General features: G+C 35.7%; 1 protein-coding gene across 7 annotated transcripts in view; it reads left to right on the plus strand.

The window, feature by feature from the left end:
- Nucleotides 1-15,078, plus strand: part of COG6 (component of oligomeric golgi complex 6) — a 130,964-nt gene that overhangs the window by 11,612 nt on the left and 104,274 nt on the right. For all 7 annotated transcript variants that reach the window (XM_049647427.1, XM_049647426.1, XM_049647424.1 and 4 more), the window contains exons 4-10: nucleotides 1,232-1,290; nucleotides 7,172-7,283; nucleotides 8,968-9,050; nucleotides 9,421-9,491; nucleotides 10,877-10,970; nucleotides 14,580-14,708; nucleotides 14,787-14,878. In XM_049647427.1, coding sequence (XP_049503384.1) covers nucleotides 1,232-1,290; nucleotides 7,172-7,283; nucleotides 8,968-9,050; nucleotides 9,421-9,491; nucleotides 10,877-10,970; nucleotides 14,580-14,708; nucleotides 14,787-14,878 — 640 coding nt within the window. The remainder of the gene's footprint in view (nucleotides 1-1,231; nucleotides 1,291-7,171; nucleotides 7,284-8,967; nucleotides 9,051-9,420; nucleotides 9,492-10,876; nucleotides 10,971-14,579; nucleotides 14,709-14,786; nucleotides 14,879-15,078) is intronic.

Genomic DNA, 15,078 nt, shown 5'->3' on the forward strand with positions numbered 1-15,078 from the left:
AGAGAAGAAAATGTTATTAAGAAAATCATAAGGAAGAGAAAATAGATTTACAGAACTGTAATGTATTATTTAAAAAATTTTTTTTTACATTTATTTATTTTTTATTATTTAAAAAAATTTTTTTTTCTTTTACTTATTTTTGAGAGACAGAGAGAGACAGCATAAGCAGGGGAGGGGCAGAGAGAGAGAGGGAGACACAGAATCAGAAGCAGGCTCCAGGCTCCGAGCTGTCAGCACAGAGCCCGACGCGGGGCTCGAACCACGAACCGTGAGATCATGACCTGAGCCGGAGTCGGACGCTTAACCGGCTGAGCCACCCAGGTGCCCCTATAGTGTATTATTTTTAAAAATTCCTTGTGTAAGTGGACACACACAGTTCAAATATGTGGTGTTCAAGGTCAACTGTAATTTCCACTTACTAGTGGCTTTATTTATACATAATTCTAGCCCACTCCATGTCCCTCAAGGGCATGGACCCCATGTCTCCAGCTGCAAACATCCACTTGTTTCTCCTCTCTTTGCTAACCACCTTTATGTTTAGGTCTTTGAGAATCTGATTAGCTACACTTTCTTTTGTTTCAGTCTACTGTAAAATAATTGCCTAATCTTAGGATAGAATAGTCTTTCATCAAGTTTTCATTCCTGATCCTTTCGACTCTGGCTTGGGGAAGGAAGGATTGCTTAACACAAAACTTGTCGGTAACAGCCCTGTGTCCTTTAGATAGGGCTATCTCTGATCTTCCCCAAAACCCTATATGAGGGGTAGTTTGTGTATTCCACCTCTCAAATGTTTATCTCCATCTTGGGCATTTCTGTTCAGTTCCACACCAGCGTTTCAGTGACTTAACTTACAACTCTATTTAGAGGTCTCATGGTATGTCAAGTCACATGTTCATAACGGAAGTCATGATTTTTATTCCGACCCTGCTTTTCCAGTAGTTCTGTTTCACTAAAAACATCATGAGTTGTTGAATGCCTTAGCGTCCTCACACCATTTTCTTTCTTGTAAGCCTTGGCGTTGTGTCTGTTGAGAACTCTGAGCTTCTCTTAGTAAAGGTAGTATATGAGCCTGGCAACATCTAATTCAGTTATTTGGCCTTTTTAAAACTTTTGAGCTCTGGAGTGTGATCTCACATGCTGTTAAGTTTGAGCTTTAGTAAGTGGTACTGTTAGTTTTCTGAAATATAGAAAAATCGAAATGTACTCATGTTGGATATGTTTATAATTTTAGGCGGCAAAAGAACAGACTCAAGATTTGATAGTAAAAACCACTAAGCTTCAAGCTGAAAGGTAAGTTTTCTTTGTATAGTTTCTTCTTCGTTAATTTGGAGATTAAGTGGAAAGAAAATTATAGGTAACTCCAAATCAAAGTTAAAATAATAAAAAATATGATTCAAAATTCATACAGCATGTAAGGTTCTAAGCTATTATCCAAGAGGAAAATAAACAAAACAATATTTTAGGAGTATCAAACTTGATTGGGGTTGAAGGATTATTCACTTTTTGGAGATGACAATGTGTTGTTTATTGTTTGCTACGGATTTAAGAAAAAGATTGCTTTTTAAAATGTAGATGATTTTAGATTTTTGGTAGTCTTATTTTTATTTTTTCACATTCATTGTCTCTTATTTTTAGCTATGGTCTGTCCTCTCTAATATAATTAAGAGTTAACTGCATAAGTTCTTCTTGTGGTAGTTTACAAATAGGTATGCTAATATTTGTTGACTGAATAAATGGGTGAATGAAAGTGAGTAGAATATGGATTCATGTATTTTATTGTGTATTACAGTCTTTTGTAATCAGTTGTTGGTTTGACTGTCTCTCTTACTAAACTGTGAGCTCCTTGAGAACATTGACAGTTTTTTAACTCTCTTTGTATCTCCAGTGCCTAATGCATTGTAGATTCAATAAATAATTTCTGAATAAATGAATATGGAATACAGCTAATCTGATGCCAAGAAAGGAACATAAAATAAAAACTGAAAACTAAGCATTGTATTGGAGCTTGTAACATATTTGGGACCCCGATTAATGTTTATAGGAGGCAACATTAGAACATTGTGTTTCTATCTGTATATTCTCAAAACTAAGCAACGTTGTTCATGTTTATTATTTTAATAAGCCGATGAAAGTGTTTTGGCTGGGTATGCTTTTGGGAGTGAAAATTTCTGACATTCCAGTATCCCAAGAGCTAGGGATATGATGTGCCAAGTAAACATTTGTGGAAAGTATTGTAGGAAAATTACACAGCAGAAATTATAACAGATTCCTGGAAGCTGGCCGACAGTTGTTTTTCCATTTTTAAGTATTACCTTATCTTTTTAGCAAGAAACTTTGTCAAATAAGCAATTAGCTTTAAAAATAGAAATTCTGTGGGCTTATTTGGATAACATGCCATTCTTATTAAGACAGATGTATAAATGATATGAATATTTTTCCAACTACATTAGAAGTTCAGTCATTGTGATAGCTGACGCTCTAATAGGTAAAGTTTGATGCAGAATTGTCTTCACAGGACTGCGGTTAATATTTCTTTGTAATATTTAGTTGATAGAAGATGGGTTTCGTTGATAATCAGGAAGTGATATCCACATAAATATACTTCCATATTTTTTTAAAGTTTATTTATTTATTTTGAGAGAGACAGAGAGAGGGAGAGAGAGAATCCCAAGCAGGTTCTGTGCTGTCAGCATGAAGCCTGACACAGGGCTTGATCTTATGAACTGTGAGATGACCTGAGCCAAAATCCAGAGTCTGACGCTTAACTGACTGAGCCACCCAGGTGCCCCTACTTGCATATTTTTTAATGCTATTGAAGTCACTACTTTATATATATACATATATATTTTTTAAGTTTTTAGGTTTATTTATTTATTTTGAGAGAGAGGTCAGGGAGCACGAGTGGGGGAGGGGTAGAGAGAGGGAGAAAGAGATTCCCAAGCAAGTATTGCATAGCGTGGAGCGGGACGCAGGGCTCAAACCCTGGAACCTTGAGATTATGACTTGAGCCGAAGTTGGATGCTTAACCAGCTGAGCCACCCAGGCGCCCCATATATTTTTTTATCTCTTGTGAAGGCCCACCAGCCAAATTTCTTTCTAGAATCAGAGAAATAATTTCTGGTGAACGTTTATGTTTCTTTTTGAGGTATAGTATGTTAAAGTGGAAAGAATGTAGGCTTTGAAGACAAAAACCTGAATTCTAATCTAAATTTGGGGTAAGAGTTCATTAGATTTTTAATTTTGAGCAAGTTACTTCTTAACTTCAGCCCCAGTTTTCACATCTGAAAAAAGGGAATAGCTGATTAGGTGATTTACACAGGAGCTGAACACATTGCCTGGTAATCCGTCAAGGGACACTATCCTTCTCTCTTCTTCCAGAGCTTTCATTAGACAAAGCTATCGGCACATCTTGTGTCTACATTGGCTTTGATGGCTAGGAAGCTTAGGTTATAGTTTTCCTCAGCTATGTTATTTACTTTCTCATCCTTCCTTACTATTTCTTACTATTTTATCTTTTAATAGTTTTAATTGTATTTTAATTGTGCTATTTGTTATAAACTACTTTAATTCAGGTTTTGCAGTTTGTAACAAAAATACAATACTTTATTTTGCATAAACATACATATAAAAATACATTACAGAAACATATTTGTTCGGGCAGGAAAGCTTAGAGACCTCTTTTCTTCTTTCTTACTCTCATTTGTATGTATATAATTCAGAGGAAAAAAAAAAAACTAAAATCAGCTACAACTTTACTACACAGGCATAACCACTGTTAACGTTTTGGCATATTTCCTCCCAGTGTGATCATATGTGTGTAGTTCTGTTTTACTTTGTTCACTTATATTTTATGTTCACTTTTGGGGTGCCTGGGTGGCTCAGTTGGTTAAGCGTCCAACTCTTGGTTTCAGCTCAGGTCATGATCTCACTGTGAGTTCAAGCTCCCTAGTGGCCTCTGTGCTGACAGCTTGGAGCCTGCTTAGGATTCTCTCTCTCCCCCTCTGTCTGCCCCTGCTTGTGTGTGTGTGTTGTCTCTCTCCTCTCTTTCTCAAAAATAAATATATAAAGTTGAAAACAAATTTATGTTCATTTTTCTGTGTCTTTTACTTAGAAAAACCATGCTTTTTAATGGTGAAATTATATTTCATCTTGTGAATGAACCAACACGTATGTTAAACATTCTTATATCACTGAATATTAGTATTGTTTCCAATACTAAAAATAATGGTTTGGCATATGTTTTTAAATCATTATGTGCAGTTCAGATTATTTCCTTAGGATGTACTAAGGAAATAATGTATATTGCCTAAATTGCTCTCCAAAAGGGTTATACCAATTTACATATTTATCAGCAATAAATGAGAATGTCTCTTTTATTAAACCTTTGCCAGTAGTAGGTATTGTCATGAAAATCTTTGGCAATTTCATAGATGAACAGTAGCATCATACTCCTAATTTATATTTTATTGAATGTTGTTGGTGGGTGAGTCAGCTTTCTTTTTTCATTTTGTCTTGCCATTTATATTTCTTAATCCTTTTTTTCTTTTGTATCTTTTGCCCATTTTTAAAATCTTTTTCTTATTATTTTGAAATTGTTTGGTGAAAGTGAATCTAGAGGGTAGAGTTAAAATATGGCAGAGGCAGATTTTCAGGAAAAGAAAAAGAAGGCACCATAAGATTCATACATCATGTTCTGAGAATGCTTGAAGGAATCATTATTAGGATTAATTAGTCTGTTTATTTTAAATATTTAAGTAATTTATGAATACATGTCCTGAAAATTCACTTATGGGTGTGTATATATATATTTTAAAAACTCGATGTTGTTGCTCAACATATTTTTTGTGGCTTGCTTTTTGTACCTGAGAAATGCTTTATAGATCATTTTGTATTAATAGGTCCAGATCTATCTCATATTTTTTATCTGCTGCACATTATTTCACAGTATGTATTTGCTGTGTTTATTTATGTATTATATAACATATAATACATCTCCAAGTGATTACAGTGATTACATGAACACATCCCAAAGAGGCTGTAATTTATAATAGCCATTTATATGTTTTGTATTAACATTTATTTCATATGATTTTATTTAGATATTAAAAACTCTCCAGAACATACCATATTTCAGTTGTGATTTAAGATGAAGGCAAGGTCTGATATGTATCTTTTGTCACACCAGACCCTGGCTTAGGGCTTTTATATATTGTAGGTCCCTGTTAGTGTTCTTAGATTGCACAGATACTCCCAAACCAAGTGATTGGACTATATGAGAATAACTTTCTATCAGAAAGGTTGTGCAGTTTTACCTGGGAAGAATATATAGGGTGAAAGCAAAGAGTAATATGATTTTAAAAATATATTACAGTGTATTTCATCATTACTTTAAAAGTTGTCATCTTGAGATACCAAACCCTTGTTTTAGCAATATGACCATTAAACATATTTTTGGACCAAATCTTTTGTAGAAATAGAGCCTCTGGCTTAAAGTCTTTTTATTTCATGGCTTTTATGTCTCTGTGTGTGTGTGTGTGTGTGTGTGTGTGTGTGTGTACATACACACTAGTCAAAACTACTATCTGGAATGAAATTTAATGATTAAGAAGTGTGATCAAGGGGCACCTGGGTGGCTCAGTCGGTTGGGCGGCCGACTTCGGCTCAGGTCATGATCTCACGGTCCGTGAGTTCGAGCCCCGCGTCAGGCTCTGTGCTGACAGCTCAGAGCCTGGAGCCTGTTTCAGATTCTGTGTCTCCCTCTCTCTCTGACCCTCCCCCGATCATGCTCTGTCTCTCTCTGTCTCAAAAATAAATAAACTTTAAAAAAAATTAAAAAAAAAAAAAAAAGAAGTATGATCAAGATAGGTAATACTAGATTTGGTTAAAGCAAAAGTAAGTTATAAACTAAAGAAATTTGTTTCCTTTGTGCCCAGTAAATTGACTCTAGAGATAGATCTGAAAGAAGCTCTGGAAAGGTTTCAGTAAAAATGATTAATCTAAATAATCTCGAATTTTATGAACTCTTATAATTATTTCAAATCCTGTGTGGTAACGATTGGAGCTTAAACACTGTAAAACAAAACCCGATAAAGTAACTTTTTGATATCCATAAGATGATTAAGGGCGTATGCCATTCATCTGTGTAGATTTAATTACACTATTTACATTATCATTTGAGATCATCAGAATGTTACTGCCACCTAGAGGACTTTTCCTTTCTAACTTGCTATATTATTTCAGAGCATTTGACTTTGACTTTAGAACCTCACAGCCCAAGCGTACCAACAAAACAAATATGGCAGATGCATTGTACTGTCTGCACATAGAATGTTGATGTTTATTTTGTCCACTCTAATTTGAGTATTATTAAGTTGTGGAATATTGCTGCCTTGTGAATACTGCTGGTGAAACCCAATTTTATGTGTATATCTTTAAATCTAAGATGGAAAAGCCAGGAATGGTGAATTTCTGCTCAGGACTTAGCCTTTAGACGGGGATGCGGCCCGGGCCTTCAGGTCACATTCCAAATAAGAGTGTGCCTTTCCTTAATTGTCAACCTGGTCTACATAGGTTGCATTCACATAATGTAACTGAAGACTCTTGTATTACCATAGTGTGCAGAAAAAGTGTGAAGGCACAAGTGGAGTGCTCTATGGATTTATGAGGAATTGGTAAATGAGTTCTCTGTTTCTAATCGAAAGTTAAAAAATAAAAAACCTGACTTTTGGTCGCTGTGCACTTCATGTGAAAACTTCAGAGGCTTAGGATTTTTTAGTGATTGAAAAGAAATTAGTTGAAAACGGGCATATTTCTCTCCTGTGAGACAACGTTGTTACCACCAGATGAACAATTTAAGTACATGTAAGTGGCTGAGAATTTGTTACGCAGGGACCATTTGTAAACCTATTTCTTCTTTTGCATGATGGTTAACTCGTTTTACTGTGTGTAGGTATCTGAGGTAAAACAATATCAGGTAATTTTGTCACCTACCTGCTGGACGAGCATCTGATGTTTGAGGCAGAAATGAGGCTTTCAAACATACTGAGACTCTTTCACATGGGTTTTAAGAAGTTATTATGTCAGAGATGTAGCTTGTTCTAAAGCTACGCAAATTCATAGCATGCTTGATTTTTTTTTTTTATTGCTTGGTTGTTTTTTATTATTATTATAGTCAAAGACTAGAAATAAGAGCACAAGTCGCAGATGCCTTCTTATCCAAGTTCCAGCTGACTTCTGATGAGATGGGTCTCCTCCGAGGTACCAGAGAAGGACCTATAACCGAGGTATGTTGCTCTCTTATAATCATTTAAAGCATAGCAGATAATGATTTATAGATAAGTCACTCGTTTTAAGGCTTTATTTTCCCATCACAAAAGTTTTATTTAGAATATTTTTTTAAGTTTAGAAACTAAGATACATATTTTAAATTACCTTAATTTGGTTTTTTTTTTGTTTGTGTATTTTTTTCAAAGCAATATGTATAATTTTTTATTTGAGAAATCGAAGAGTGTCAATTTTTTAAAAAAATCTTCATCACCTTTTCCACTCCTTCCTGTCAACCATTGTCCATTGTCAACCATTTTCAACCTTATTAATTGCTTCTTTTATAAATTCTGTATCCTGGATCCGTAGATTTAAAAAAAAAAAAAGGTTTGGTTATCTATGTTTCCTATTTTCTGTTGGTTTCCAGTCATGAAATATGAGATTTTAGCCTCTTAACCCTGCCTTCTCCTGCACACATACATGTTCTCTTTCCTTCCTACCTCACAGTACCGTTTTATGACATTTTCTCTTTTCATTACAGTAGCATTAAAGTGATTACACATTTCTTCCTTTATAACTTTTTGTCTTTCCTGGAATTTGCAATTCCTTATCTTTTCACCAAATTAGCTTCTGAATCGACGCCCTTCTTTCCAAACTGACACACAACTCTAAAACCTCTCAAAGTGCTAATTAACTGGGTAGACTTTTGTTTCTTTGTTTTTTCCTGAAGACATTCACTGTCTCCAGAAAGGAATCTTTCAGTTTCCTAACTGGGAGGAGCTATACATCTAAGACACTTGTCATCCCTCTAGGGTCTGAGGGCAGGAAGAGTTCTCAAAGGGTGGGTGCGACGTACTGGGCTGCTCTCCAGAGATGTCACCGCTTCTTACTGCCAGGCTAGAGCGGACCCAGTCATCTAGGAGTAAGGAGTTAAGTAGGTCGAGAATGGGTTTGTACTTTCCTTATTGGTGTTTATTGCCCTTGTAGATGGTGGAACTTTGCACATATGAAATATTTGGCATCTTACCTTTTCTCCACTTAGCAGAAATTGTCAACAGTATTGGAGGAGATTTTTTTTAAAATTTCATTCATCAAAGAAAAATAACTCATTCATTATTTTCATGATTGGAACACCATGACTGTATGGAAACGAAGGCTTCAGTGCCTCTTTCTAACAGGCAAAAAAATCTTGGAGTTCAGCATCAGTCAGCTCCTCTATTATCTATGAGCAGCTTTTATGTATCCAGCTTTACATTCTGCTCTTGGATTAGGGGGCAAGAACAGGTATATAAAAGCTAATGTAAAACATCATCTTCAGTGATAACAAAGCTATGCTTACTTATTAAGTCATAAGGTATGTCATATGTAGCATGTTTTCCTTTATGTAGTAATCTTCAGGGGTGCCTTCTCTATTACTAGACTATGCATTTCTTGAGGGACAGCAGTTGTTGTCTATAAATTTTGTGTTCCTGGCAACTAACATACTATTTGGCACGTAGTCGACATTGAATTAACATATGTTTTAAATGTAAGTATCTGTTGCACTTCCGATAAAAATTTAGAGGAAATTGTGGTCAGTATAGGAGCACTTCATTAGAGTAAGTGAAAGAATTTGTTTTTCCCTTGTAGTGACATTTCAATTTAGAGTAATGTAATTTCACCAGAAAACCTGGACATTTTAAAGTTGCGTTTTTAATTTTAAAGGATTTTTTCAAGGCACTGGGAAGAGTAAAACAGATTCATAATGACGTTAAAGTTCTCTTACGTACAAACCAACAAACAGCAGGGTGAGTTAACTTTTCACTTCATAATTGCATTTCCTCTTACATTTTGCAAATTTTAAAGACATTCTAGGTTCTTTCTGAAATTATATGACATATTATGAAATAGGAATTTAATTTCTATGTATCTTTGCATAAGGAGGGAGTTATACCCTGATATATTTAGAATAAAACAGTACTTGGATACCTAAGTGATGCTATTAAAATTTGACAACATTTATTTAATTATAAAAAAGTTATCAAAAAATCCTTCCATAAAATGATAAAAAGTTCTATGCTTTAACCAAAATGTGCTGTAATTAAGCAAAATAATTAAGTTTTTAGATGTAACTATTGTTTAAAACTTTAAATTAAAATAAATCTTTAATTTTCTTAGTTTAGAAATTATGGAACAGATGGCCTTGCTTCAAGAAACAGCTTATGAAAGACTTTATCGATGGGCTCAAAGTAAGTGATTTCTTTCATGTGGTCTAGATTTATAAATATTAGTTTTCAATTTAGTTATTTCATCTGACCTTTGAGATCATATTTGGGTCTTAGAAATCAGAAAGTATTTTTAAAAAGAAAAACGTGGGGGTGCCTGTGTGGCTCAGTGGTTAAGTGTCTGACTCTTGATTTCAGCTCAGGTCATGATCTCACAGTTCAGAGTTTGAGCTTCATATCACGCTGCACTCAAAGCCTGCTTGGGATTCTCTTTCTTTCTCTCTGTCTCTTTCAAAAATAAAGAAACTTAAAAAAAAGAGAAAGAAAAATGAGTTTTACTTTTGAACATATTGTGTTTGTGTTTGTATCACGAGTATTTGCCATCATTCAAGTTCTATGTATGATTAAGGATGGTAATAAAAAAAAAAAAGGTCATCACTTCTAAAGTCATTAAGTAATTGTTTTATACGTGGTGAATTGCTATTCTATTGTTGCTATAACAAATCATCACAAACTTAATGGCTTAAAACAACACAAATCATTACCCTATAGTTCTGCAGGTCAGAAATCAGACATGTTTCTCACCACACTAAAAGTGCTTAGCACAGCTGCAGTGATTTCTGGAGGCTCTGGGAAGGTTCACTGCCTGTGCTTATTCAGTTTGTGGGCATAATTTAGTAACTTGAGTCTGTAGGACCAACTGAGGTATGTTTCCTTGCTGGCTGTGACTGAGGCCTTTTCCCAGTTCTAGAGGCTGCCTACAGTCTTTGGTTTGTGGCCTCTTCCTCTGTCTGTATTTTTTGTTTATTTATTTATTATTATGTTTTTAATGTTTATTTTTGAGAGAGAGGAAGACAGATGTGAGTGGGGGCGGGGCAGAGAGAGAGAGTGACACAATCCGAAGCAGGCTCCAGGCTCTGAGCTGTCAGCACAGAGCCCCATGCAGGGCTAGAACTCACGAACCGCAGGATCATGACCTGAGCCGAAGTTGGACGCTTAACCGACTGAGCCACCCAGGTGCCCCTATTTATTTACTTTTCTAGAGTTTATTTATTTTGAGAGAGAAAAAGAGAGCGTAAGCGAGTGAGGGAGGAGCAGAGAGAGGGAGAAGGAGAAAGAGAATCCTAAGCAGGCTCCACTCTGTCAGAGCAGAGCCAGACGCAGGACTCGATCTCACGAACCATGAGATCATGACCTGAGCTGAAACGAAGAGTCAGATGTGTAACCACTGAGCTGCTCTAGTGTCCCATCATAAAATAGTTTTTGATTGGCATATTCTCTAAGTTTTTCCAAGCACTTTTTTAATGTAATATCTGCTACAGAATTTAGACTGCGGGTACACAATGGATATAATAAAGACCAAATTTTAATTTAACAGGTGCTGTAATTACACGGTAACTCTTTTCCAGGTGAATGCAGAACACTGACGCAGGAATCATGTGACATATCTCCAGTATTAACTCAGGCAATGGAAGCCCTGCAGGATAGACCTGTCTTATATAAGTGGGTGACTTTTTCCTAATTAAAAAAAATAAATCCACTTTTTCTTGGACGATTTATGCTAGCTTTCAGTGTTATCAAATTGATATACGATAGTTTAGTTTTGGTAATTAACTAATTTATTTAAAGTGATGCTTTTACCTGATATGTGTGTTGTTGGGGCATCAGCTCATTTGTGTATTGTGTATTATAGAATGCAGTTTGGAGGGGAAAAGCAAGGTGTCCCTATGTCTAGACTGCCCCTTATGTATGTAGAGGTAAGGGCTTTCCCCATCCTGTCATCTCACTGACTACCTTAGAATTGTATGAAGCTAAAATTCCTCTGTCAACCTGGCCCTGGAGAGAAGGAGGTCAGAAATATAACTTCCCCCAAATGAAAAAAGAACATTTAAAATCAAGATTCCATTAATAGGGTTCAAGAAAAGAAAGAGTTCACGTCTTTCATTCTGTAAGTTATGCCAGCTAAGAGATCTATGATGATGCTTTGGGTAAGAACCCTAGGCATTATTAATTATTGACATATTTTTTATTACTCTGTATTTTAATTTTACTCTTTTATCTTTCATATAAAACAGAAGTAAATGTTTTTTTTTATTTTTAATTTCTGCAATAATATGACAATAGGGACACCAAGTGGGGAGTTATGCAGGAAACAAAACCAGGGAACGTGTACAGAGGCATTCAGTCTTGCTCTGAGTCATGCCTTTCAGAGGCTTTTAATAGTTTTAGAGGATTTCCCCATTACTGTGCTTTCTGATTGGAACGTTGCTTAGCCTATAATAAGTTTCCAGAACACAAGTGCTGGGACAGCTGCATGAAATAATAACATTCCAGTACTACTTACTGAGTACTTACTATATGTTAAGCGCAGTTCTAAGTACTAGAGACACAGCATCAATAAACCTCTACCCTCAAATTGCTTTATTTTATGGGACTAGATATAAACACACCATTTTAATGACTAGATTAATTGCTACTTTAGAGTTCGTGTGTCCGTGTTCTGTGGTAGGGGAAAGGGATGAACGTTAGGGAAAGTTTCTTCTGGGAAATAGGTTTAAAGTGAGTTCTGAAGGTTAAATAGGCATTTTCCAGGAAGAAGAGGGAATTGAAAACATCCTAGGTTGAGGGAACAGCAGATGCGAAGATGTAGATTGAGAAAGAACATGGAGTTTTGGGAAATTGATTGCAAAATCTTGCACTGGTTGCTGGGTTGGTAGCAAGAGCTGTACTGTAATAGCCCTGAATGTTGTGCATGGACATATGATTAATGTTCACTACTGATCATCAGCTTAGCAGGTTATAGATGTACCTTGAAATTTCTTTCCCAGCCTTGGCACTTTACGATATTGGTGTTTGATTAGGAGAGTCTCTTAGTACTGAAAATATTTGGTATTTGATTTTAATAAAATGTTACATTGTCCACAGATTCATATTTGTTCACAAGGTTAATCTCTGTTTAAAAAAATTCCTTTGTGTGTTTTGGTCAGCCGACTTCTATCACGTAAATATATATTTAGTAAGTTTTGATTCTTTTATTTGTTTCAATATTTATTTTTATTTTGAGAGAGAAAGAGAGAGCGAGTAGGGAAGGGGCAGAGAAAGAGGGAGAGAGAATCCTAAGCAGGCTCCATGCTGACAGTGTGGAGCCTGATGCGGGGCTTGATCTTCCAACCATGAGATCACGACCTGAGCTGAAATCAAGAGTCGGACATTGAACCGACTGAGCCACCAAGGCGTCCCTAAATTTTGATTCTTGATAAACACTTGGAAACAAGCAGTATCGTATAATAGTTTAGAAGGCAAGCTCCGAGTTAGATTTTTTGACAAGCCCCTGTACCTTTATAAACCTCAATTTCCTTAAATAAAGATAAAAATAGTGCCTATCTTACAGGGTTTTTGTGAAGATTTAAGTTAGATTGTTCACATAAGGTGCTTAGAATAATGCTTTGCTCATCACAGAATTTTAGCTATTATTTTTATTTTGAAAGGAGATAAACTGGAAAGCTGTCAAATACAGAAGGGTATATTTAGAATCCATTGTTCCAGCCAGGAAAAATCTTGAAAGGCAAAGAACAGAACTATAATAGACACGATTTATCTTGAAGAGGCACAAGCCAGGGAATAGGGGGGGCAATAGTGCAGTTTGGAACATGGTGAGAGGCATTTGGAAGTTAACTTAGGAAGAAGGAAGTTTTAAAGACCAGTTGATTCCTGTAAGATGAATGCTAAAAGAGAAAGTTGGCCTTTCATTAAGTTATCATTTATTTTCAAAGTGGTGGTTTCTTTAAATTTAGGAAAAAATTAACAATGTCTCATGTTAACCACCAGATGGCACTGCGTATGCACTTTATTTAAGTAATGAGTAAAAGCTTTGGTGTCTTGAGCGTGTCTCAAATGTGTAGGTATCATGTGCCAGAAAAATGGTAATTATTGAAGCCCTTGGGAAGCGTTGCCATACCCAGCTTTTATTAGTTAGCTTGTAACTGGAATGCTAATGCATTATTAGCTTTTAATAAATCAAGTATAGCCATTTTTTCATAAAGAAATTTACTATAAGTAGAAATGAATAAATTGATGCCTTCCTTCCTTTGGTAAACCTTCAGAATATAAGGTGTTAAGGAATGTAGTAGTTTGCTGACTTTTATTCATTCTTTATGTATTTTCTCCATTTATTAGAGGCTTTTACACTATTCTTTAAATTTGTTTTGGACCCAGATCTTTCATCTTTTAATTTACTTTTTGACCGGAATTTTTCTTTTTTTTGCTATAGCCCTAGCTAAGAAAATGGGGATTTTAACTTTTAATTTTAACCAGAGGCATTTTAGGATATTTAAATAATTCTAACATTCACCTTATAAAGTTTCATTTTGAATACTTTTTTTTTCCATTTTGAATTTTTGACCTTTGTTGGGAAATAATCTCTTTTAAGTCAAAAAAATGTTCCTCTCTCTCGGGGAAAAGGTGTTTCACATATATAGATGTCATTGAAGGTTCATTGTAACTCATGCTGGTTTTGCTTCAAGTTATGTCTGTTATTAAAGGGAGATTAACATTAATATTAATGTGTATATATATTTCATATAATTTATACGGATCAGAGTCTAGTGTTTGTCAGGCTTGATAAGTCCCCTCACCCCTATTTAAATTGCCAGTGAATTCACTGGTTTCTAATATAACTTGTGGTCAGAGTGAATAGCCCTAGAAACAGAAGTTACATTGCTTCTGTTTATTGGGACAGATTGGGTCCTGAGGATGAGGATTAGTTTTACGTATTTGAGAAGTTAAAAGTTTGTGAATTTTGTGCTGTAAGTAGCCATTTAATCAGAAGTCATTTCATAGAATTCATGATCATTTAAAGGAATGCATTCTTTACACTAAACATATTTATAATCTAAGAGCATGAGGGGAGAAAAATCAAAGCATTTTGATTCTAATTTGTTTTAAAAAAAATAGAAAGTGATCGCAAGGTAATTGTGCACAACAGTATTTATTGCTTGAGAACGTTGTGTAAAGAAGCTGAGACAAGTTGCTTATCCCAGAAACCGCATGGATAGTTCGATGTAACCATCAGAAAGAAACACATCTGGTTCTCCAATAACTTGTTTCTCCCAGGTATACCTTGGATGAATTTGGAACAGCCAGAAGAAGTACCGTTGTTCGTGGATTTATTGATGCTCTTACGAGAGGGGGCCCGGGAGGCACGCCAAGACCCATTGAAATGCACTCCCATGACCCCTTGAGGTATCGTAATCAGACAGTGTTGGGATTTTTGAGGCTTTTCTGAAGGAAATCTTTACTAACATTCAGTTTCGGCATTAGATACGTGGGAGATATGTTGGCTTGGCTCCATCAGGCGACCGCTTCTGAAAAAGAACACCTTGAAGCTCTCTTAAAGCATGTAACTCTACAAGGTGGGTCCTCCAGTTGTTAATTGCTGACATCTAAATAGAGACAGTAACATAAGACTTCTCGAAATCTGTCATCTTCACGGAGATAAGCTGTTCACCCCTCAGTGGCACAGTAAGCGCCCTGATTAGTTTTCCTCTGGTTTCTCCCCTCTCCTGCTAATAGACTTCTGTCCTCCATCACCTTCCTGTCACACAGCTGTGCA

Source organism: Panthera uncia (assembly GCF_023721935.1).
Source record: "Panthera uncia isolate 11264 chromosome A1 unlocalized genomic scaffold, Puncia_PCG_1.0 HiC_scaffold_16, whole genome shotgun sequence".
Classification (NCBI taxonomy): domain Eukaryota; kingdom Metazoa; phylum Chordata; class Mammalia; order Carnivora; family Felidae; genus Panthera; species Panthera uncia.